This window comes from Cherax quadricarinatus, chromosome 23 (genome assembly GCF_038502225.1).
Source record: "Cherax quadricarinatus isolate ZL_2023a chromosome 23, ASM3850222v1, whole genome shotgun sequence".
In the NCBI taxonomy this organism is placed as follows: domain Eukaryota; kingdom Metazoa; phylum Arthropoda; class Malacostraca; order Decapoda; family Parastacidae; genus Cherax; species Cherax quadricarinatus.
In genome coordinates this window covers 14,415,294-14,441,074 of record NC_091314.1, presented here as the reverse complement: position 1 = coordinate 14,441,074, position 25,781 = coordinate 14,415,294, and the positions used below count along the sequence as shown (strand labels likewise).

At 38.1% G+C, this 25,781-nt stretch overlaps 1 protein-coding gene across 16 annotated transcripts in view; it reads right to left on the bottom strand.

The window, feature by feature from the left end:
• LOC128685742 (broad-complex core protein isoforms 1/2/3/4/5) overlaps nt 1-25,781 on the bottom strand; it is a 505,734-nt gene that overhangs the window by 258,511 nt on the left and 221,442 nt on the right. The window contains exon 6 of one of the 16 annotated variants that reach the window (XM_053772352.2): nt 1,329-2,265. The exons of 14 other annotated variants lie outside the window; for them this stretch is intronic. In XM_053772352.2, the coding sequence (XP_053628327.1) occupies nt 1,921-2,265 (345 nt within the window). In that variant the 3' untranslated portion in view covers nt 1,329-1,920. Of the gene's footprint in view, nt 1-1,328; nt 2,266-13,959; nt 14,447-25,781 lie in introns of those variants that run through there. One more of the 16 variants, XM_053772351.2, reaches the window with a different exon arrangement.

Sequence of the window (25,781 nt, the reverse complement as noted above, 5' to 3'; positions counted from 1 at the left end):
CACTTTATTGGGTCGTTGAAATAGTTGATTGGGCAATTTCTTGTGCTCAGTCAATAAAATTGAAGTAATACTAGTGAAATAACTAAGAGTTTGGCCAACTGGAATAATGTAATTGACCTACAATGGGAGTCAGTGGGCAAAATTGCCAATGCACAAATATTGCTGACGCAGCAAAATTCGCGAGTGTAATTTCATAAATTTTCCATCAAATTTCATACTTTTTGTTTTATTACCTTGAGAAAAAAATTCTCTACCATTTCATAAGAAAAATAAAAAATTTTTTTTTTTTAATTCTTGGGCCCTGTGGACAAGTTTCAGATTGGGGGGTCTGGACCCCTCAAAGGGTTAACAACATAAGGCAACAAAATCAAAGATACACATTCCCCAAATCAAATACTTTACCAATATCTTCCACAAACATTTATCTGTATCTAACATTTAATGTATAACTCTTATCTAAGGAATAAATTTCAGGTATAATTTATAGTTTACAGAAACAGTAACCAACTTAATCCCTTCACTGTCCATCACCTAGATCTACATTATTGACACCAGGGTCCCTCATGTAGATTACATCTTGAGCTCAGCTCACATAGATAAGCTGAGAGAGGTAACTTTTGGCCAAGACATGAAAGAATGGGTCTGTGCAGTGAGTGTCCACAGTATAAAAAATCCAGGGTTTTTAGTAGGTCTAATTTAATTATTGGGATCTCCTACATCATGACAAAAAATTCTTGGTTATATTTTAAACTAGAAATAGGGTAAATCTTCAATTTTGAATGTGATGATGAATTTAAAATGGAAGGTGAGTGTAATGTAAGAGGCCTGGGGACATAAATAATGAACTAAGGAAATATTGCTTTAGTGCCTGGAATGCATACAGTGTTTATTTTGGATTGTTATTCATCTTTTTTAAATCGTAATTTTTTTAATTTTGTGGAAAATTTGTCACATTACCAAATTCTGTACACTTTATCAGCTAGTTTTAATAAATGAATGTGTAGTTTCTTATGCTCAGTCAACAGAATGAAAGGCATACTAGTGAACAGCTGATAATTTGGTCAAACTGAGCAATAACATTGGCTTAAAATAGGACTCAAAGTGGGGAAAAATTGCCAATGCATAAACTGTGGCCAGACCATTAACTTTAAGCCTGTGTAATTATAAAAATTTCCCAACAAATTTCATACCTTTCATGCCATTACATTCAGAAAAAAAAATCTTTACCATTTCGGGAAAAAATCTGAAAAATTTTGGGACTTTGGACAGTGAAGGAGTAAAAAGTAAAAAAAATCCTTAAACTGTAAAAAAAAAAAAAAAAAAAAAAAAAAAACCTACTTTACCCCATCAAAAGTTGAAGCATTTATTCCTATACTATTCATACATTCAAATTTCTGTGCCAAGCACACACATCTTATCTTACCCCCAAATAGTGCAATCATTAGCTTAACTTTGATCCAAGCCACAACTAGCTTATGGACATCAAAAATTATTATTTTTAATTCTGGGTAATGCTTAACCCAAAAGGAATATACAGCCCCTGGGGAATGGGTGGCAATTAGGCCTGATGCAAGGAGGTGGAAGGTGGACTCACTGGGTCAAGAGTTCTTCACCAGCATCAGTTGATACTCATTGAAAGGAACAACAACAACATTCACACTGTTCATTCAGGATTAACTTTAACTTCACACACAGTAAGCATCCATACTACTCACACAAATGTAGGACTACCATCTTAAATTAAATGAAAACTACAGTACTGTTTAATATGTAAAGGTAGGCAGCTGTATGTAAATTAGTTTGAATTTCTGATATGCAAAGGTCTTCGGATCTAAAAATTTACCTACAGCCACGTACCTTCCAGGGAAAGGGATGGCATTACTGAAATGTACCATACATGTATAATTTTTACAATAAAAATCATTTTGTACAGTCATACATTCTATGCATCTTAAACATGTGAGTTTTCAAGTTTGATTTATGGGTAGCGCGAAAAGGGCAGTACGGACAAGCATAAGGCTTTTCTCCAGTGTGCCTCCGAATGTGAACAGACAAATTTGTTTTTTGATTACAACTATAAGAGCAATAAGAACAAGAAAATGGCTTCTCTCCTGTATGCCTAAAATTATGTCTCTTGAAATGTCTTGTATTTGTTGTAGTGTAGGAACACTGGCAACACTGAAGAATCTTGGGAACAGCATGTTGCTGGGAGGTCCCTGAAGCATCTGTCTCACCGGTCCTCCGTGCGATTCTCCCCAGTAACACCTGTTGGGTGATGCTCATCATACTCTTGGTTGTCTTACACAAGAACAAAAAAAATAGTAATGTGCAACTGTAAAACGATAATAATGAGATCCATCTCTTCATATCCTTTCAGTTATACGATCACAAATTTTGAACTTGTACATCCTATTATGATCACCTAATTCTATGGTGTGCAATGATTTTGAGTGCTCAGCTTTTGGCATTATTGTATAAACTGCAAGTAGAGCATGATACAGTGCCTGACCTACATGTACTGTATGATACAGAACCTGATCTACAAGTACTGTATGATGCAGTACATGACCTACATGTACTGTATGATGCAGTACCTGACCTACATGTACTGTATGATGCAGTACCTGACCTACAAGTACTATATGAAGCAGTACCTGACCTACATGTACTGTATGATGCAGTACCTGACCTACAAGTACTGTATGATGCAGTACCTGACCTACATATACTGTATGATGCAGTACTTGACCTACAAGTTCAGTATGATACAGTACTTGACCTACAAGCCCAGTATGATGCAGTACCTGACCTACAAGTACAGTATGATGCAGTATCTGACCTACTGCTAAATTATGATGCAGTATTTGACCTACAAGTTCAGTATGATGCAGGAATTGACCTACAAGTCCAGTATGATGCATTTCCTTATCTACAAGACCAGTATGATGCAGTACCTGACCTACAAGTACAGTGTGATGTGGCATCTGACCTACAGCTAAAGTATGATGCAGTACTTGATCTTGAAGTCCAGTATGATGTAGTGCCTGACCTACAAATACAGAAGTGTATGTGCAGTACTAAAAATTGCAAGAAAAGCAAGGTACTTTATCAGCATTTTAAACTAACTTTTATCTAGTAAATATCAATCATCTAAGGATTAATTCTACGTATTATTTATAGTCTGCAGAGATAAATTAAGTGACCTGAATGTGAAAACTTTACTTTCTTCATTTATTAGAAAGCACAAAGGAAAAGCAATCCAGTACTTCCCCATCAAATGTTGAAGCAATTTTTTCCCAATACTATCTATCCTTCAATTTCTCTACCAACCACATACACATCAACAAGCCTACCTTTGATCTCAGGCCACCCATCCACCTAGGTAATATTGTTTATTTTTTACTCTGGCTGAAGACTGTCAACAGTGATGCTGACATGAAAATGTATACTTCATCTCGCCTCAATATATTATTTCCTGTATTTGTGTTATTCAACGTTATATGATACAATCTCATTCACAGCGCATCCAGTGACTGCATTTCAACAAAACAACATGGAAAATCCATACCCTAGTCTGTGGAAAATGCAACCAATTGTGCTTTCTGTAACTAAGGCAGTATATTAAGGCTAGTAACCTATACAGTAATTAAATTATAACTGCACATTCCTGTGCCTTTATCAGTCATGTCCCTACAACAGCTGTATTTCTACAACTCTTGAATATGTTAGTGACTGATGAGGTGTGAAAAAGTTATCAAACAATAAAGTTGTGAACCTTTGACATACTTTTAAAGAATAAAAGGCACAAAACCATCACTGGAACAATACACAAATAACCTGCACATAGAAAGAAACTTATGACGACTGTGGAGAAATTTTCTCCAGGAGGGGGGTATCAGCCTCTTTCAGCCCTGAGGGGCCCAGCCCTCTCAGAAGGGACAAGCATCTTGTTTACTGCTATATCAAGTAATTGATCCCAGATGCAGTACAAGCATGTGACTTGGTCAAGCGGGCGCAGTTCCTTGCAAGAATCCGATGTTATGAGAGATAGTCCATCTCTTACCTTAGCAGGACTATTAAGGAAAATCCTGCCCCCACTTTATTACCATGGTAAAGCGAGTGTACATTGTTGTCTATGCTTAAGACAGCAAGAATCAAGCATTCTGCTTTGCTTCATGGAGGAAGTTTGGCAAGGAAGCAAAAAGTACTAGGTCAGCTTTTCCTTTATGTGCTAGGGGAATTGCGGCAGTGTAGAAGGCTGTGAGGTGAGATTACTTTTCACCCTACTGGGAGTCACACTGATGCCACGATAACAAACAAAGAACTCTGATCCATGCATTAGTGTGAACGAAGTATGTACAGTGGACCCCCGCTTAACGATCACCTCCCAATGCGACCAATTATGTAAGTGTATTTATGTAAGTGCATTTGTACATGTATGTTTGGGGGTCTGAAATGGACTAATCTACTTCACAATATTCCTTATGGGAACAAATTCGGTCAGTACTGGCACTTGAACATACTTCTGGAATGAAAAAATATCGTTAACTGGGGGTCCACTGTATCTCAAAAAACACAATAAACACTTACAGAGAAGTGTGATCAACTTCTTTAGTGATAAGATTGTGAATAATAAAGACTAACCTTGTGGAACATAGTGTACCAGTGTGTGTATTCCTAGACTATGGAAGACGTGGACATCCAAGGACACTTCAGCTTCTATCATGTCACCGATACCTGTCGAAGGTGTAAAGAACACCATAGCTCACGCTACAAGAGCAAGGTAGGTTACGAATTATCTCGTAATACAGGGGACTGCACAGTTCTTGTGTCACAAGGAGTTTGTAATCAACCTATAGTCGGCAGTGAGGTGTGGACTTTTGAGTCCACATGAGCAAGTTTTCCAGTCAGCAATCAGTTAATGAAATGTGCTGACATAATACCCCATAGGGGTAATTTGTTTTCAATATATACATCTTTTTCAGCCCGTTGAGAAGTGGCTAAGACAGCTTCTCAAGACCTCGCCTGCAGGGGCGGCTGTGTGGGCGAAAGCTGTCTTATCAAGCTAAGTTTCCCCTATTATTTAATCTTTAACCTTAGCTGGTAAACCATTTCTCAACAACGACATTTCAGTACTACTTGGACCATAACTAGTCCAAGTAGGAGTGAAACAGTCATGAGTTTCTTTCTCCTATGTGAGGGCATACCTTTGAAGAGCTACCTTTGAAGAGTTTCGAGAGTTTCTCTACTCTCTGAGCTGGGCGGGTTATTTGTGTATCGACATATGTACTTTTAGTGCGTTTCGTGCATTTTCTAATTGCAGCCCAGTCCTGGGCCAAGAATGCTCTTGTTTGCTAAAACAGTCATGAAAATATTTAATTTGAGGCTTATGTGGCAGCCATTGCTTATTAACAAAACATACACTAGAGAAAGTGTGAAGTCACCATAACTAAGCAAGAAAAAGCAGAAAAGCCCAGACCTGTCTAATTTTGCCTTTCCTGTCTTTTGACTTTTCTCTTCCTTTTTCTTTCCTAGTATAAGCTAGCTGACTTACTGCAGTACTCGAATCCCTAGGGAACAGATGTTCTACTGCTGAGTTGCTAAGATATCCACTGCCCTGGGATGTAATTTACTCTATCAGTAATCTTGCAAAGTAGTATCAGCCAGCAGGATTCCTGCAATCTTCCTGTTCTTATGTACTGCTACTACTCTTACTACTACAGTGGACCCCCGCATAACGATTACCTCCGAATGCGACCAATTATGTAAGTGTATTTATGTAAGTGCGTTTGTACGTGTATGTTTGGGGGTCTGAAATGGACTAATCTACTTCACAATATTTCTTATGGGAACAAATTTGGTCAGTACTGGCACCTGAACATACTTCTGGAGTGAAAAAATATCGTTAACCGGGGGTCCACTGTACTAATAATAATTCTTTCACTCTACTACTACACTCTATTACCACTACAGGTCGGCCATCATTAATCTGGCATCATTGGGACCTGTAGTGTGCCGGATTAGTGAGTTTGCTGGATTACAGAGTGGTTAGGTTAGAATACACTTAATTAACCTATTAACAGACTCTGCTACATCTTCCTCATTTTCATCACTCTTTCTCTTCCACTGGCTTGCTGCTATGGATTTACAACCATCTGCACAATTTCTGAGTCAGTATAATGATTTAAGCCAGTATAATTATGAAATTTGAAATTATGCTAGCCGAAATTAGTGCCGGATTACTGATAGAACTGGAAAACTGATTGCCAGATTAGTGATGGCCAACCTGTACTTCCATAACTACTACACCTTTTACTACTACCACCACTCCTCCTGGCATTAACCCTTTCAGGGTCGACAGGCCCTCTCAGAGACTTGTTCTTAGGGTTGCCCAAATTTAAAAAAAAAAAATTCTTATGAAAAGATAGAGAATCTTTTCCCGATCATAATGACACCAAAAGTACGATGATGATTTACGCATCGGCAATTTTGCCCACTTTGAGCCCTATTTTCGGGGAATTCCAGTGTACTTGTCGACAAAAATCATAACTATTTCACTAGAACTCCATTTTGTCTATCGAATGAGTACAAGAAATCACCCATTTACCGATTTCAACTATCCAATACAGTGGTCAGAATTTAGCAATTTTGCCAATTTCACACAAATTTCAAAAGATGCCAATTTCCAAATAGGGTCCAGAATAAACAAGAAAGACATTCCTGGCACTAAAATAACATTTTCTCTGCTCATTAGTCACATCCCCATGCCCTCTTACATTCTTATGCTTTCAACTTTGAATTTTTATTCTCACAAAAAAATAGAAGATTTACTGTTATGCAGACTGCTGCATTGGTGTAGAAATGGTATAAATAATATCAGCGCACTTGTGAAAGAATATTAGACTCACCAGTTGACATGTATTGGACGCATAGCATGATTTGTTTACTTTTGAACTTTGGTAAAAATCGAGCATTTCTGCTACTTTGAGCACAATTTCAAGGTACTTTTCTTTGTAAAACCAGTCAAAATCATCTCAGTTTCTGTAATATGTCTTCCATTCTATAAAATGAGACCAGGAACACTAGAATACAACAATAAATACCATACGAAAATACAGTGCAAAGTTGCTGTTTTAATCCAAAAACACGGTCTAAGTTTTTTTTTTTCTCATTATGCACTGTGTGCTGCAGGATTTTTTTTATACCGCGTACACTGACCACACAGACCCATTCTTTCATATGTAGGCCTACCAGCTTTCTCTCACTAGATTTGAGGGCGCTAGAATTTAGGCATACTAGTACATCAAAAACCCTGGTGCGTAAGCCGTACTAGTACGGCCGAAACCCTGAAAGGGTTAATATTATTACTGCTGCTGCCATTTCTACTACTACTACTTCCACTTCCGCCTCCCTTTTTCCAACCTCTCTCCTGGTCTTCTCTGATTTTTCTCATATAGCAGTGAGTTGACAATGGTCCATGATGTACCAAAATGTCACCAAGTTTCCTTTCCAAAGTATAAGCTATCTGTGAATTGTTCCAGTAACAAAATTGTGACTTATTCTTCATCACCACTGCTTAACCTATATTGAGCCATATTGGTCCTCCACACCAGTGAGAGCAGGGCTCGTACAACTAAAGGAGTTGCAACCCTTCATTAAAAAAATTAACACCGTCCCAGTTTTATTACTTTTTTTAATGTATTCATCATTATTATCAGTATATGTTTGTTTGTCTAATTGTGACAGATGGTAGTCATGGCAGCTTATACCGCTGTCATGTGCAGAATTGTACAGTGCCACAAATCTTCTACAGTATACACTTGTATATCACCAAGCAACAACCACCAGAATTTAAACTAAGATGAAGTTTGTTTTCATTTTTTAGCTGTGCTTCATAAAGTTTTTCATGCAAGAAAACTTAACCTAACACAAACATGTACTGAGAAATTTGTAAAAGCACCAACACATAAGAAACTGATTGGTGACATTAGGACAAACTGCTTAGTCACAAGACTATCATCATCTTTGTGGCAAAGCACTAACCCCACAGAGGAGTCATATAGCACCTGGGGAGTTGAAAGTATTCAAGTCTGACCCTAGGAAGTAGATCAAGAGTTGTTCACCAGCATCAAGGCACCCCTAACCTCCCTAAAGAGAGCAGCCGCTATTCATTCTTCCTGCAAGCTTACCTATGATCTCAGGCAGCAGGCACATAATTCACATCACTGTCTGTCCTTCCTTCAGATGAGTAAATTTAGGATTAGCAAGAGGGATTCAATTTGCAAGGTTTTTCAATTAGAACCAATTTCACTTACTGTACTTATGAACAATGGCTTGTTTACCAAATGCATTCAAACTTTGTTTGTTTTATGCATGTACAAAGAACTCACATTTGTTTGGTAAAGATTGGTCAAGAACTGTAGATCTGTTGTTTATGCTGTGTTAGCAGTCAGTGATTAGATGGTAGGGAAGGAAAGGTGGAGGGGGGGGAGGATAATTGGTAAAGCAAGGAGGTTGCTTGGTTGTGTCTGGGATGGTTAAATCTATTATTTCATGCCTCTTTTTGACCAGATTCTTAGCTATTTTTCAAATTTTCATTCCATTTTATCAACTGACAACAGGAAATCACCTATTCAACTATTACAACTATCCTCTAAAATCCACAGAAATTGGCAATTTTGGTAATTTTACACATAATTAAAAAATACCAATTTAAAAAAAAGTGCAAAATAAACATTGTAGACATTCCTGGCACTAAAACAAAATATCTTCTGTTCATTAATCACATCTGCAGTCCCTTCTTGCCTTCCATTTTGAATTTATAATCACACAAAAATAGAAGATTTACTCTATTTCCCAGATAATAAAATAAAACCAGGAATGATTAGTCATGGTTTACAGCATACCAATAATTGAATCAGACTGGGGATTGAAGGAGGGAGGGCTTAAGACTCAAAGTTGGCTAAATTCTCTATGCCCAGACCACTAAACTTGTGCCTGTGTGATTCCATAAAATATCATACTTTTGGTGTCATTATCTTCTGAAAAATATTCTCTACAGTTTCAGTTTTAAAAAAATGCACACTAATTTGAGATCCCATAGTATGCAGAGAATTTCAGGCGAACTTAAACAAGACTTAAGACCATATGGCTTTTTTTCTTATGTCTAGTACAAGGTGTTGACAGGAAGCTAAACACACCCACTCTAACACTGCCATGCCCTCTCACACACTCCCCCTCCCCCCTCACCACCACTCTCTAACTCACCTTCCCATCTATCATTCTAGCAGTCATACAATAAACAATGCTGAATACTATTTTTAATTGTAAAATATTGGGCAAAAAAATTTTGATAAAAAACTGACTGATATTAGACATGGAATATCATGGCTCTCAAAAAAAATTAATTCATTGGTTCACAACAGTGTCAGTGTACAGGTTGCCAACACGGCTTGCAACAGCTGTCTGAGGGTGATTTTCATCAAAAAAGGTTTGCACTTCAAGCCACTTTGCACACATTTCCCTAATCTTTGAAGTAGGTAACATCTTCACTTTATCCATACCCTCCTCCGAAGCAGTTTCCTCAGGTCTGGCCTCTTGCTGTTGAAGATGATCTAGCAGCTCACCAGTGGTTAGTTCGTCATTGTCCTCCTCCATCAACTCTTCCACATCCTCCCCACTAACCTCCAACCCCAAGGACTTCCCCAATGCCACAATGGATTTCTCAACTGGCATAGGCTTCTCAGGGTTAGCCTCAAACCCTTTGAAATCCCTTTTGTCTACACATTCTGGCCACAGTTTTTTCCAGGCAGAGTTCGAGGTCCTCTTAGTCACTCCCTCCCAAGCCTTACCTATAAGGTTTACACAATTGAGGATATTAAAGTGATCCTTCCAAAACTCCTTTAGAGTCAATAGAGTGTCTGTGGTCACTTCAAAGCACCTTTCAAACATAGCTTTTGTGTATAGTTTCTTGAAGTTGGAAATGACCTGCTGGTCCATGGGCTGCAGGAGAGGAGTGGTATTAGGAGGCAAAAATTTGACCTTAATGAAGCTCATGTCCCGAGAAAGTCGCTCTGCCAAGTCTGTAGGATGACCAGGCCCATTGTCTAATACCAGGAGGCACTTAAGGTCTAATTTCTTTTCAATTAGGTAATTTTTCACAGTGGGGGCAAATGCATGGTGTAACCAGTCATAGAAAAAGTCCCTAGTGACCCATGCCTTACTGTTTGCCCTCCACAGCACACACAAATTAGCCTTGAGGACACTGTTTTTCCTGAACACTCGGGGAGTTTCAGAGTGATACACCAATAAAGGCTTCACTTTGCAATCACCACTAGCATTGGCACACAACAGAAGAGTAAGCCTGTCTTTCATAGGCTTATGTCCTGGGAATGCCTTTTCCTCCTGAGTAATGTAGGTCCTGCTTGGCAATTTCTTCCAAAACAGGCCTGTTTCGTCGCAATTAAACACTTGTTCAGGTTTCAAGTCTTCACTGTTTATGTAATCCTTGAATTTCTTCACATATTTTTCAGCTGCTTTTTGGTCTGAACTGGCAGCCTCACCATGCCTAATCACGCTATGTATGCCACTACGATTCTTAAATCTTTCAAACCAACCTTTGCTGGCCTTAAATTCACTCACATCACCACTAGTTGCAGGCAATTTCTTTACCAAATCGTCATGCAACTGCCTAGCCTTTTCACAAATGATCGCTTGAGAGATGCTATCTGCTGCTATCTGTTTTTCATTTATTCACACCAATAACAGTCTCTCAATATTTTCTAACACTTGTGGTCACTGTTTCGTAATCACAGATGCACCTTTTGCAAGAACAGCTTCCTTGATTGCCGTTTTCCTGGCCACTATAGTAGAGATGGTCCACTGTATTTACAAATCAGCGATTTCGCCCACTCTCTGAGCCCTATTTTTGATTAATTCCATTGTTCCAGTCGATCAAACTCATAGCTATTTCTTTAGAACTCCATTTTTTCTATCGATTGAGAACAAGAAACTGCCCATTTACCGATTTCAACTACTAAATAACGTGGTCTGAAATTTGCAATTTGGCCAATTTCACGAAAATTAAAAAATATGACAATTTCAAAATAATGTCCAAAATGAACAATGCAGACATTCCTGGCTCTAAAATAATATTTTCTTTATTCATCAGTCACATCTCCAGGCCCATCTGATATTACTCTTTCTTTCTATTTTGAATTTTTATTCATACAAAAAGTAGATGATTTACTGTTATGCAGACTACTGCAATATTGTAATAATTGTACAAATAATGTCAACCCATTCATGACTGCATATTAGAATGGCTAGTTGGACATTTATTGGACAATGACATCATTTGTTTACTTTTGAACATTGGTAAAAATCAAACATTTCCCCTACTTTGAGCTCCATTTCTTTTTATAGTAAAACCAATCAAAATCACCTCTAATTCTATAAAATGTTTTCCATTCTATCAAATGAGATCAAGAAAACGAGAATACAACCATAAATACTATACGAAAATAGACCACAAAGTCGGCATTCTAATTAAAAAAAAACGGTCGGAGTTTTTTTTCCTCATTATGCAATGCGTGCTCCAGGATTTTTTTTATATGGTGCACACTGACCACACAGACCCATTCTCTCACATGTGGGCCTACCAGCTTTCTCTTGCTTGATTTAAAGCTGCTAGAATTTATGAGTATATATACATGTACATCAAACACGGTACCTCGTAAGATGTATATATACGACCGCAACAGTCAAAGGGTTAATGTTCCGTGACATCAGCCACAAGTACCAGCAGAACAACTTGATGGGTTCTTAGTTAGCCAAGTACTCTGTGGGAAGAGCTGTGTCCCCTCTATGAGCCTTCCCCTGTTACTATGAGGCATAAACAACCCCCACCACTAAATTAAGAGTGTGTGTGTGGGGGAGGGGGAGGGTATGCAAAAAGTTTTGAGTACTAAAAATTTGGCATTGTTGTACTGTACATAAACTACAAGTACAGTTTTGACGTAGTACCTTAGTTATAATTACAGAATAATACAATAACTGCCTACAAGTACTGTATGATGCAATACATGACTACAAAAACAGTGGTATCAACAAGAATTGCAGCTGTGAATAAATCTGTACATACAGCATATTACTGTATGTACGTACAGTAATAAACAAAGTAAAATATTTTATCAATATTTTCCATTCAAACATTTATCTGTATCTAACATGCAGTTTACAGCTCTTATATAAAAGAAAAAATTCCAAGTATTAATATTTTTTTTCCTACAGTGTTCATGCATTCCAATATCTGCACCAATCACGAACCTCTCGCCCCTTCAGAGATGCATCTTTAGCACTTCGTAATAATATTCTAACTTTGATCTCAGGCACAGACAGTAGGCACAAATCATAATTATTACATTCATAGGGAAGCACTAAACCCATATCAGTCATAAAGTGCCTGGGGAATGAGTGGTAAACAGGCTTGATGCAAGGAAAGGTATGGTAGCTCTAATTCTTTGAAATAATAGCCTGTCACCAGCATCAAAGCATCATCCATGAAGGGAGCAACAACTCTCACAGTGTTCATTCTTTCAAACTTAGCTCTGATTATATGAACAGGTGCCAGGCACACAACTCACACAACTATCCATCTTTAATTCAGATTAGTAAATGTAGGACTAATAGCTTAACCCTTTGACTGTCATTCTGTCAAAAAAATTTTGAGAATTTTTTTTTTTTTCTAATCAAATGACAGAGAATCTTTTCCCAATGGTAATGACACCAAAAGTGCGAAATATGGTCGAAAACTCACGGAATTACGCTCCCCCGAAGTTAGCGATCTTGGCAACATATACGCATCGGCGATTTGGCCAACTTTGAGCCCTATTTTTTTGGCCAATTCCGTTGTTCCAGTTGACCAAACTCATAGCTATTTCTTTAGAACTCCATTTTTTTCTATCAATTGAGTACAAGAAACTGACCATTTACCCATGCCAATTTCAAAATAGGGTCCAGAATAAATGTAGACAATCTTGGCACTAAAATAACATATCCTCTGTTCATTAGTCACGTCTCTAGACCCCTCTTATATTACTATTGCTTTCTATTTTGATTTTTTATTCATACAAAAAATACAAAATTTACTGTTGTGCAGACTACTGCATTATTGTAAAAATTGTATAAATAATATCAGTGCACTAGTGAGAGAATATTAGACTCCCCAGTTGACGTGTATTGGACGTGTGGTGTGATTTGCTTACTCTTGAACATTAGTAAAAATCGAACATTTCCGCTACTTTGAGCTCAATTTCAAGGTCGTTTTCATCGTGAAACTAATCAAAATCATCTCTATTTCTGTAATATGCTTTCCATTTTATCACGTGAGACCATGAAAACGAGAATATAACGATAAATACTATACGAAAATACACCTCAAATTCGGCGTTTTAATCCAAAATAAGTCAGTTTTTTTTTTCTCATTATGCACTGCGTGCTGCAGGATTTTTTTTATGTGGTGCACACTGACCACATAGACCCATTTTCTCACATGTGGGCCTACCAGCTTTCTCCTGCTTGATTTGAAGCAGCTAGAATTATTGAGTATATATACGTCCGAAACACTGGCTCATAAGACGTATATGTACGACCAAAACAGTCAAAGGGTTAAATGAAGTAAAAATTATATTTTTACAATATGCATATACATGTATTGGCAGTACAGGTTGCCCATCACTAAAGCAACATCATTGGGAACTGTAGCATGCCAGATTACAGAGTGGTTAGGTTAGAATACACCTAAAACCTATCAATAGAGACTCTTTCTGCTGCATCTTCCTCATTTTCATCACTACTTTCTCCTCCACTGGCTTGCTGCTGTGGATTTACAACCATTTGCACAATTTCTGAGTCAGTATAATGATGAAATTTGAAATTATGCTAGCTGAAAATAGTGCCAGATTACTGATGGAACCGGATGAGTGAATTTTTGATGGGTACAGTTCTTTGAACCTAAACATTCACCTACAAACCATGAGCTTATCAGGGAGAGTTTGGGATTACTGCCATGTACCTACAAATCTGATTTCTACAAGAAAAATAACTTTGTATGGTCGTACTTCCTGTGCATCTTAAACATGTGTGTTTTTAAGTTTGATTTGTGGGTTGCTCGGAAAGTGCAGTACATGCAAGCATAAGGCTTTTCTCCAGTGTGTCTCCGAATGTGAACATACAAATTTGTTTTTTGATTGCAACTAAATGAGCAATAAGAACAAGAAAATGGTTTCTCTCCTGTATGCTTATAATTATGTCTCTTGAAATGGCTTGTATTTGTTGTAGTGTAGGAACACTGGCAACACCGAAGAATCTTGGGCACAGCATGTTGCTGGGAGGTCCCTGAAGCATCGGTCTCACCAGTCTGCTGACCGACACTCTCCAGTAACACCTGTTGAGTGATGCTCATCATACTCTTGGTTGTCTTACACAAGTACCATAACATAAATGGTAAAGTGCAACTGCACAAGGATAAGAATGAGACAGACTTCTCTTCATATCCTTTCATTCACATACTCATATTTATTCACCTAGTTTTAAAATATGCATTAACTTTTAATGTAAACACATTGCCATTACTGTATACAAATTACAAGTACTGTATGATGCAGTAAGTGACCTACATATACAGCAAAAAAATTATTTGTAAATTAACCTGAATACATCCACAATATAGTAATGGTAATGGAGAAAATCACAAGTGAAGCAAAATACTTTATCAATGTTTCCTAGTCAAACTTTTAGCTGTGCATAACATACAATTTAAAACCTAACTAAGGAGGAAGTTCAAGGTATTACAGCAGGGCCCCGCTTTACGGTGTTTCACTTTACGGCGTTCCGCTAATACGGTCATTTCAAATTATGACCAAAACTCGCTATACGGCTCCCCCCACCTGACTTTCTAATACGGTCACCGCGCCCCACCCTGTTTGTTTACATTCTTCATGAGCTCAGTAAGCACTAAGTCTCTCCATTTTGTCTGGAAACTCCAAAATTTCAAATGTTTTTAAAAGTTATTTCATATTTTATATATACTCTGATAATTATACTTATGTATACCTGTACTTAAATAAACTTACATACTGTACTGGCATGCACGTACACATTAAAATCAGTAAGAGTGTCTTATGTCTCCAGACGTCATATTAGTAATGATAATAATCATCGAGTCTCATTTAAATGTCGTATATTACGTTAAATACACATTTTCATTAATCCATCTATGATATTTTTTCAAAATTATATAATAAACACGATACATAACATAAAAAGATGATAAATATACCCCACAATAGAATAAACATAAATATGAGATGTGGTAGCAGACGACTTGCACAAGTGACGCCATATTAGAAATGATAATAATAATAATAATAATAATCACCGAGTCTCATTAAATGTTGTATATTACGTTAATATACACATTTTCATTAATCCATCCATGATATTTTTTTCAAAATTATATAATAAACACGATACATAACATAAAAAGATGATAAATACACCCCACAATAGAATAAATAAACATAAATATGAGATGTGGTAGCCAGATAACTTGTACAAGTGATGCCAAGAATAACATTTTCTCTAATCTAACATAAGAGAAAGTGTGTTACTGGGGGTAACTATAGAAAATTATTCCTTTCGTATGTATGTAAGTTTATTCAGGTATACACAAATACAGTTACATAGATTATCATACATAACAACATATGTGTAGAGAACCTAGGATAACCCAAAAAAGTCAGTGACTTATTTCCATTGCCATCACTCAGAGCATCATTTCTTCTCAAAATGATGTTACATGAGAATGGGAGTGTTCTTCTTTATTTATTCTACCGTATCAATGTAGAGACAACCTGTACACAATGTAACTTGTACACAAACCAGACGTGTACACTTTGTTTACAAAACTTACCTTCGCCTGGTTTGTTTACATAACTCTGCGCCTGTACTCTCTCATGCACTCATTCTTTCTCTCATTTATTCGTTTTATCTCATTTACTTACTCCTGACCCTACATTAAGACTACAAATATTTTAAGGTAAGTAATGAGTGAACTGTATATACATTTTATCGCTCTGGGATGCTTAAATGTAATAGAATATTATGTGTAGGCGGGTTGGCCTGGTATGGTAGCCCGGCTGACTACCATACCACACTTGATTTTTTACAATAAATACTACTCATCTCACCCTAGATTAAGACTATAAATATTTTAAGGTAAGTAATGAGTGAACTGTATATACATTTTATCGCTCTGGGATGCTTAAATATCATAGAATTGTATGTGTGGGTGGGGTGGCCTGGTATGGTAGCCTGGCTGACTACCATACATACCACACTTGATTTCTTACAATAAATACTACTTGTCTCACCCTAGATTAAGACTATAAATATTTTAAGGTACGTAATGAGTGCACTATGTGTGTATTGTACTTTTTTTATTGTTTTTTGATGCCTGGTTCTATTGCTAACTTAATATATGTTAGTGTAAACTTGTTATCTAGTGTTTGTATGCATTTGTAAGTGGAAAAAAAAGGGTGTTCCACTTTACGGCGGTAGCCTGGAACCTAACCAGCCATATAAGTGGGGCCCTACTGTACTTAGAATTATACGCAAAAACTTTATGCATCTGTAATAACTCAAGATAAAATACAATATAACACTTTCTCACCAGAGGTTTAATAGTTTTATTTCAACGCTGTCTATATAATCAAATTTATGCACCAAGCAAACACACCTTGCCTCACCAGCAATGTATAATAATAATCTAGAATTTCTAGATGATTAGCTTAGGCCATGTTTTCTACTCAGCCTGAATATTACTAATGTTGGCACTAAAATGCAAAGGAGACTATCTGACTGTCCACTCAGTGGGTTCCCATTTTCTGTTTAAAAAATTAATTTTCTTTATGTATTACACATTCATTTATTTTTGTTATTATATATGACTGACAAAATTTTGGGAAATACTACAAATAACACTGTAACCTAAATAAAGTATATAGAGAAATTTGCTTAAATAAATCACTGGTATGCAAGAAACTTATGACGTTAACCCTTTGAAAGTCCAAGCCATAGATCTACGCCTCATCTACAGAGTCAAAGCTACAGATCTATGCCACGAGCTCAGCTCACTCAGATAAGCTGTGAGTGATAAATGTGGGCCTAGATATGAGAGAAGGGATCTTTGTGGTATGTGTGCAACATACAAAACTAATCCTGCGGCACACAGTGTATAATGGTAAAAAAAAAAAAAAAAAAAAAAAACTGTGACCATGTTTTTGAATTAAGACACTGAGTTTGTGGTGTATTTTCGTATGGTTTTTGAAGTTGTAATTGCAGTTTCTGGGCCTCATTTGATAGAATGGAAGATATACTACAGAAATAGAGATGATTTTGATTAGTTTAAGTATTGAAAATAGCTTGAAATTGTGGTCAAATTAGCAGAAATGTTCGATTTTTGCCGATGTTCAGGAGTAAACAAATGACGTCACACGTCCAATACACTTCAGCTGGTGGGTCTCATATACGTTCACAAATGTGCTGTTATTATTTATACAATTATTACAATATTCCATAACAGTACATCTTCTATTTTTTGCAGTGAATAAAAGTTCTTTATGTAAATAAAAAATAAAAATGGAATTCATCAGTAAAGCCTGGAAATGTAACTAATAAACAGAAGAAATAAAATTTTTGTGCCAGGAATGCCTGCATTGTTTATTCTGGACCCTATTTTGAACTTTGTGAGAAAATAGTCAAATTATCAATTTCTGATCATTTTATTCGGTAGTTGAAATAGTTGATTGGGCAGCTTCTTGTGCTCAATTGATAAAATAGAAGTAATACTAGTGAAGTAACTAAGAATTTTGTCGACTGGAATAATGCAATTGGCCTAAAATAGGAGTCAAAGTGGACAAAATCGCCAATGCTAAATACTGCTGATGCCGAAAAATTTGAGTGTAATTTCGTCAATTTTCCATCAAATTACAAACTTTTTTGTTTTATTACCTAAAAAAAAAGATTCTCTACCATTTCATAAGAAAAAATAGCAAAATTTTTTATGGAAAACTCTTGGACACTGAAGACAAGGCATAGGTCTAAGGCTTGGACCCTCAAAGGGTTACCTTTCAGGGTCAAGAGGCTCTCTCTTAACCTTAAATGGTCCAAACGTATATATACGTTTTTTCAACATCTGAAAGTATGTAAAAAAATGTAGATCTTTTTTTTTTTTTTTTTACATTTGAAAACGTGTAAAAGAAACTTTTATCTACATTTTTTTTTGTTACATTTGAAAATATGTAAAAAAAAGTAGATCTACTTTTGTAGCACTACGAATTTGAACGCCAATTCGTTTGGACCGTTTAAGGGTTAAACTCGTTCTCAGGGTCAAAAAATTTTTTTTGGGAAAAAAAAAAAATCTTATGAAATGATAGAGAATCTTTTCCTGATCATAATGACACCAAAAGTATGAAATTTGATGGAAAACTTATGGAATTATACTCTCATGAAGTTAGCGGTCTCGACAATGTTTACACATCAGCGGTTTCACCCACTTTGAGCTCTATTTTTAGCCAATTCCAGTATACTAGTCGACAAAAATCATATCTATTTCGCTAGAACTCCATTTTTTCTATCGAATGAGTACAAGAAACCACCCACTTGCCGATGTCTACTATCCAATAAAGTGGTCAGAAACTGACAATTTTGCCAATTTCACACAAATTTCAGAAGATGCCAATTTCCAAATAGGGTCCAGAATAAACAAGACAGACATTCCTGGCACTAAAATAACATATTCTCTGTTCATTAGTCACATGCCCAGGCCCCTCTTACATCTCTTTTGCTTTCCACTTTGAATTTTTATTCTCACAATAAATAGAAGATTTACTGTTATGCAGACTACTGCATTAGTGTAGAAATGGTATGAATAATATCAGCGCACTTGTGAGAGAATATTAGACTTGCCAGCAGACGTGTATTGGATGCTTGGCATGATTTGTTTACTTTTGAACTTTGGTAAAAATCAAACATTTCTGCTACCTTGAGCTCAATTTCAAGGTACAGTGGACCCCCGCATACCGTTGGCATCACATAACGTTAAATCCGCATAGCGATACATTTTATCACTAAAATTTTGCCTCGCATAGCGCTAAAAACTCGCTCAACGCTATTCGTCCGAGACGCATCTATGTGAGGCCTGAGCCAGCCTCACATGTTCCGCCGGTGGCATTGTTTACAAGCCAGCCTCGGCGGTAACATCCAAGCATACAATCGGAACATTTCGTATTATTACAGCGTTTTTGGTGATTTTATCTGCAAAATAAGTGACCATGGGCCCCAAGAAAGCTTCTAGTGCCAACCCTGTGGTAAAAAGGGTGAGAAATATTATCGAAATACTGTGGTACCATGGTCAACTGCTGATGCTGCTGCTGCTGTAGCACTGTCAGCTGCTGCTGCTGCTGTAGCGCCATCAGCTGCTGCTGCTGCTGTACCACCGTCAGCTGCTGCTGCTGCTGTAGTACCGTCTGCTGCTGCTGTAGCACCGTCTGCTGCTGCTGTAGCACTGTCTGCTGCTGCTGTAGCACTGTCAGCTGCTGCTGTACCACTGTCAGCTGCTGCTGTACCACTGTCAGCTGCTGCTGCTGTACCACTGTCAGCTGCAGCTGCTGTAGCACTATCAGCTGCTGCTGCTGTAGCACCGTTGTTGGTGTGGCTTATTGAGAATACCAAGAAACAATTAACCCCAGAGGGTTAGCCACCCAGGACAACCCAAAAAAGTCAGTGTCATCGAAGACTAACTTATTTCCATTGGGGTCCTTAATCTTGTCTCCCAGGATGCAACCCACACCAGTCGACTAACACCCAGGTGAACAGGGAAAAATGCCTGGAACTAGTGCTCATATTGGTGAATTTAAAGCCAGCAAAGGTTGGTTTGAGAAATTTAAGAATCGTAGTGGCATACACAGTGTGATAAGGCCTGTTCTGGAAGAAAATGCCAAACAGGACCTACACTACTCAGGAGGAAAAGGCACTCCCAGGACACAGTGTCTCATCAGTCATTGCTGCATCTTCAATAAAGGTAAGTGTCATTTATTCTTCATTTAGTAGAGTAGTACATGCACAATATATATTGTGCATGTACTACTCTACTATTGTGCATGTATCCTTCTCTTTGTGTGTAGGAAAATGTATATTTCATGTGGTAAAAATTTTTTTTTCATACTTTTGGGTGTCTTGCACGGATTAATTTGATTTCCATTATTTCTTATGGGGAAAATTCATTCGCATAACGATCATTTCGCATAACAATGAGCTCTCAGGAACAGATTAATATCGTTAAGCGGGGGTCCACTGTACTTTCCATTATGAAACCAATCAAAATCATCTCAATTTCTGTAATGTCTTCCATTCTATAAAATGAGACCAGGAAAACTAAAATACAACCATAAATACCATACGAAAATACAGTGCAAAGTCGCTGTTTTAAACCAAAAACATGGTCGGAGTTTTTTTTTTCTCATTATGCACTGTGTGCTGCAGGATTTTTTTTATACTGTGCACACTGACCACATTGACCTATTCTTTCATATGTAGGCCTACCAGCTTTCTCTCACTAGATTTGAAGGTGCTAGAATTTAGGCGTACTAGTACATCAATAACCCTGGTGCCTAAGCCGTACTAGTACGTCAGAAACCCTGAAAGGGTTAAGACAAGTTGCTCAGGCACTGGCAGCAGGCACACATTGTTATTGGATTCATGGGAAAGGATTAATAACCCTTTCAGGGTCAAGACCCCCATCATGAACTCGTTCTCTTATGAAATGATAGAGAATCTTTTCCCGATGGTAATGACAGCAAAAGAATGAAATTTGATGGAAAACTTATGGAATTATGCTCTCATGAAGTTAGCAGTCTCAACGATATATAGGCATTAGAGATTTTGCCCACTTTCAGCCCAATTTCGGTACATTACAGTCGACTAAAATCATACCTACTTCACAAGAACTCCATTTGTTCTATTGATTGAGAACAAGAAACCGCCCATTTACCGATTTCAACTACCCAATAAAGTGATCAGAAATTATCAATTTGGCCAATTTCACACAAATTTCAAATGATGCCAATTTCAAAATAGGGTCCAGAATAAACAAGACAGACATTCCTGGCACTAAAATAACATTTTCTCTGTTCATCAGTCACATCTCCAGGCCCCTCATATATTAATTACTCTTGCTTTCCAATCTGAATTTTTATTCTCAAAAAAAAAAAAAATAGATTTACGGTTATGCAGACTACTGTATTATTGTAGAAATGGTATAATTAATATCAGCACACTTGTGAAAGAATATTAGACTCACCAGTTGATGTGTATTGAACACATGGAGTGATTTGTTTCCTCTTGAACATCGACAAAAATCGAACATTTCCGCTAATTTGAGCTCAATTTCAAGGTATTTTTCTTCGTGAAACCAATCTAATCATCTCCATTTCTGTAATATATCTTCCATTCTATCAAATGAGACCAAGAAAACTAGAATATAACCATAAATACCATACAAAAATACACTTCAAGTATTTTTTTCTCATCATGCACTGTGCGCTGCAGAATATTTTTTATACTGTGCACCCTGACCATGCAGACCCATTCCTTCATATGCAGACCTACCAACTTTATCTCACTAGATTTGAAAGCACTAGAATTTATGCGTACAAGTACGGCACCGAGCCTTAAAGGGTTAAACCTACAGGGATCCCACAGTGCCTGGAGAATGCGTAATAATTAGGCTTGATCCAAGGAAGGGAAAGGAACCTTCAGTTCTCTGGAACAAGAGCCCTTCACTTCAGTGTACCCTCCTCCTCCATTGATGGGAGAAGAAACTCTCACACACTGTTCACCCATCCAATGACCTCAGGCACAGGCAACAGACACACAGTTCACATATTTGAGGTGAGAGACAAAGCTAGATAGCAGTAATTTAGCTTGAGTTTTTGAGCTACAAACATATTCGAAGCAAGACACGAACTTACAGTGGAAGGGATGGTTAACATTACCGCTATGTATAAATAAATGGGAATGTATGTATATACAGTGGTCCCCCGCTTTTCGTAGTTCCCGGCAATCGTAAATTTCGCCAATCATAGGGGTATTTTCGTATAAACATGGACTCGCTTTTCATAGGTTGACTCGCGAGTCGTAGTTCGTCCGGGATGCGTACCCACGGCGTGAGCCGGGGCGGGAGCCAGTCTGGCATTGTTTACCAGTGAGTGAAGGTCCCCTCACGTGCTCCAGCGAAATATTTCATAATATTCCATTTATTTTAGTGCTTGCAAGTACTAAATAAGCTACCATGGCTCCAAAGAAAGCTCCTAGTGCCAAGCCTGTGGTAAAGAAGGTGAGAAATACGATTGAATTTAAGAAAACCATCATTGAACAATATGAAAGTGGTACAAGTGTGTCCAAACTGTCCAGGGTGTATAAGAAACCCTACACAACCTTATGTTCCATAGTGGCCAAGAAAAAGGAAATAAAGGACGCTGTTGTTGCAAAGGGAGTAACTATGCTGACAAAAATGAGATCACCAGTACTGGAAGAGGTTGAGAAGCTATTATTGGTGTGGATAAATGAGAAACAATTAGCAGGAGATACTCTTATGACTTCGATTATTTGTGAAAAGGCTAGGCAGTTGCATGAAGATTTGGTAAAGAAATTGCTTGCAAATAGTGGTGAAGTGAGTGAATTTAAGGCCAGCAAAGGCTGGTTTGAGAGATTTAAGAACCGTACTGGCATACACAGTGTGGTAAGGCATGGTGAGGCTGCCAGTTCGGACCACAAGGCAGCTGAAAAATATGTGCATGAATTCCAGAAGTACATAGAGGCTGAAGGACTGAAACCTGAACAAGTGTTCAATTGTGACGAAACAGGCCTCATTTGGAAGAAAATGCCAAAGAGGACCTTCATTGCACAAGAGGGCAATGCCAGGACACAAGCCTATGAAAGACAGGCTGACGCTAATGTTCTGTGCTAATGCTAGTGGGGATTTCAAAGTGAAGCCATTACTAGTGTACCATTCTGAAAATCCCATAGTGTTCAGGAAAAACAATGTTATGAAGAGTAAATTGTGTGTGTTTTGGAAATCTAATAGTAAGGCATGGGTCACGAGGGAAATTTTCGTCAAGTGGTTCAATGAAGTGTTTGGCCCTAGTGTGAAGGAGTATCTCCTGGAAAAGAAATTGGATCTCAAGTGCGTGCTAGTAATGGACAATGCACCTGCTCATCCTCCAAACTTGGATGACCTAATTTTCGAGGAGTTTGGGTTCATCACAGTAAAGTTCTTGCCCCCGAATACCACTCCTCTCCTCCAACCCATGGACCAGCAGGTTATTGCAAACTTTAAAAAACTCTACACAAAAGCAATGTTTCACAGGTGCTTGACTGTGACCACAGACACTCACTTGACAAGAGGGATTTTGAAGGATTTGGGACTGACCCTAATGAGCCTATGTCTGTTGTAAAATCAATTGTGGCACTGGGGAGTTCCATGGGGTTGGATGTGAGTTTGGAGGATGTGGAAGAATTGGTGGAAGACCACAATGAAGAGCTCACCACTGAGGAGCTGCAAGAGCTTCAGCAGGAAGAGCAACACATAGCAGCTCAGAATCTTGCTGCAGAGGAGGAGGAAGAGAGATGGAAGAAGGTGCCTTCTTCAGAAATTAAAGAGATTTTTGCTATGTGGGGTAAGATGGAAAGCTTTATGGAGAAACATCACCCTGACAAGGTTGTTGCAAGCCAGGTTGGCAACATGTACAGTGACAAAGTCTTGGGCCAGTTTAGGGAAGCGTTAAAGAGACACCAGAAACAGAGCTCTCTCCACAGTTATTTTGTGAGACAGGACTCCATTGACTCTCAAGGTGGTGCTAGTGGCATTAAGAAACAGAGAAGAGAAGCAACCCCAGAAAAGCAATTGGTACCTGAAGTGTCGATGGAAGGGAACTCCCCTTCCAAACTATAAACAATCCACTCTCTCTCCTCCTCCAGTCTCCCATACACTAAGAAGAATCTCCAATAAAGGTAAGTGTTATGCTGTTAATGTTTCATTCATCATTTCCCATTGTATTATGTACTTCATGCATATTTCACGTAAAAAAATTTTTTGTTTTAATACTTCTGGGTGTCAGGAACGGATTAATTGTATTTACATTATTTCTCATGGGGAAAATTGATCCGTAAATCGTAAATTTCGTTTATAGTAACGGCTCCAGGAACGGATTAATTACGAAAAACGAGGGACCACTGTATATACTATATATATATGTGCGTGTGTGTGTGTGTGTGTGTGCTCATCTAATTGTGGTTGCAGGGGTCGAGACTCGGCTCCTGGCCCCGCCATGCCTGTATAGCCATCCCTTTTGTAGTTTGGTTTTCCCATCCTATTCTTGCTACTCTCTCCACTTGAGAAAAGTGTAGCTGAAGAAAGTGAAAAAAAAAGGGGAGTTGAAACAAAGTGAAAGAGTGGAGTTGAGATAGTGAAAAAAGTGTAGTAACTGAAATATGGAGTTTTTTGTCCCTAGAGTTTATAAGAATGTATTACTATATAGTAAAGTCTGGTTTGTTTCGGCAGTGTTGCCATTAACAGGAACGGCAATCACTCTTCACTGATCGCTACTAGGTCCTCTCTTTCTCTGCTTCTTGAGCTTTGTCATACCTCGTCTTAAAGCTATGTATGGTTCCTGCCTCCACTACATCACTTGCTAGGCTATTCCACTTCCTGACGACTCTATGACTGAAGAAATACTTCCTAACATCCCTGTGACTCGTCTGAGTCTTCAGCTTCCAATTGTGACCCCTTGTTTCTGTGTCCCCTCTCTGGAACAGCCTGTCTCTGTCCACCTTATCTATTCCACGCAGTATTTTGTATGTCGTTATCATGTTTCTCCTGACCCTCGTGTTCTCCAGTGTCATCAGTCCGATTTCCCTCAACCTTTCTTCGTAGGACATTCCCCTGAGCTCCAGAGCTAGCCTTGTTGCAAACCTTTGTACTTTGCCTAATTTCTTGGTGTGCTTGACCAGGTGTGGGTTCCAAACTGGCTGCATACTCCAGTATGGGCCTGATGTACATAGTGTGCAGTGTCTTAAACGATTCCTTATCAAGGTATTGGAATGCTATTTTCAGGTTTGCCAGGCGCCCATATGCTGCAGCAGTTATCTGGTTGATGTGTGCCTCCGGAGACATGCTCAGTGTTATGGTCACCCCAAGATCTTTCTCCTTGAGTGAGGGGTGTGTGTGTGTGTATGTGTGTGTGTATGTGTGTGTGTGTGTGTGTGTGTGTGTGTGTGTGTGTGTGTGTGTGTGTGTGTGTGTGTGTGTGTGTGTGTGTGTGTGTGTGTGTGTGTGTGTGTGTGTGAGTGTGAGTGAGTGTGAGTGAGTGTGAGTGAGTGTGAGTGTGTGTGTGTGTGTGTGTGTGTGTGTGTGTGAGAGTGTGTGAGTGTGTGTGTGAGTGTGTGTGAGTGTGAGTGTGAGTGTGAGTGTGAGTGTGAGTGTGAGTGTGAGTTTGAGTGTGTGTGTGTGTGTGTGTGTGTGTGTGTGTGTGTGTGTGTGTGTGTGTGTGTGTGTATGTCTGGAAACTTTCCATAATTTCAAGTGTTTAAAAGCTATTGCGTATTTTATATGTACTCTGATAATTATGCTTATGTATACCTGTACCTAAATATACCTACAC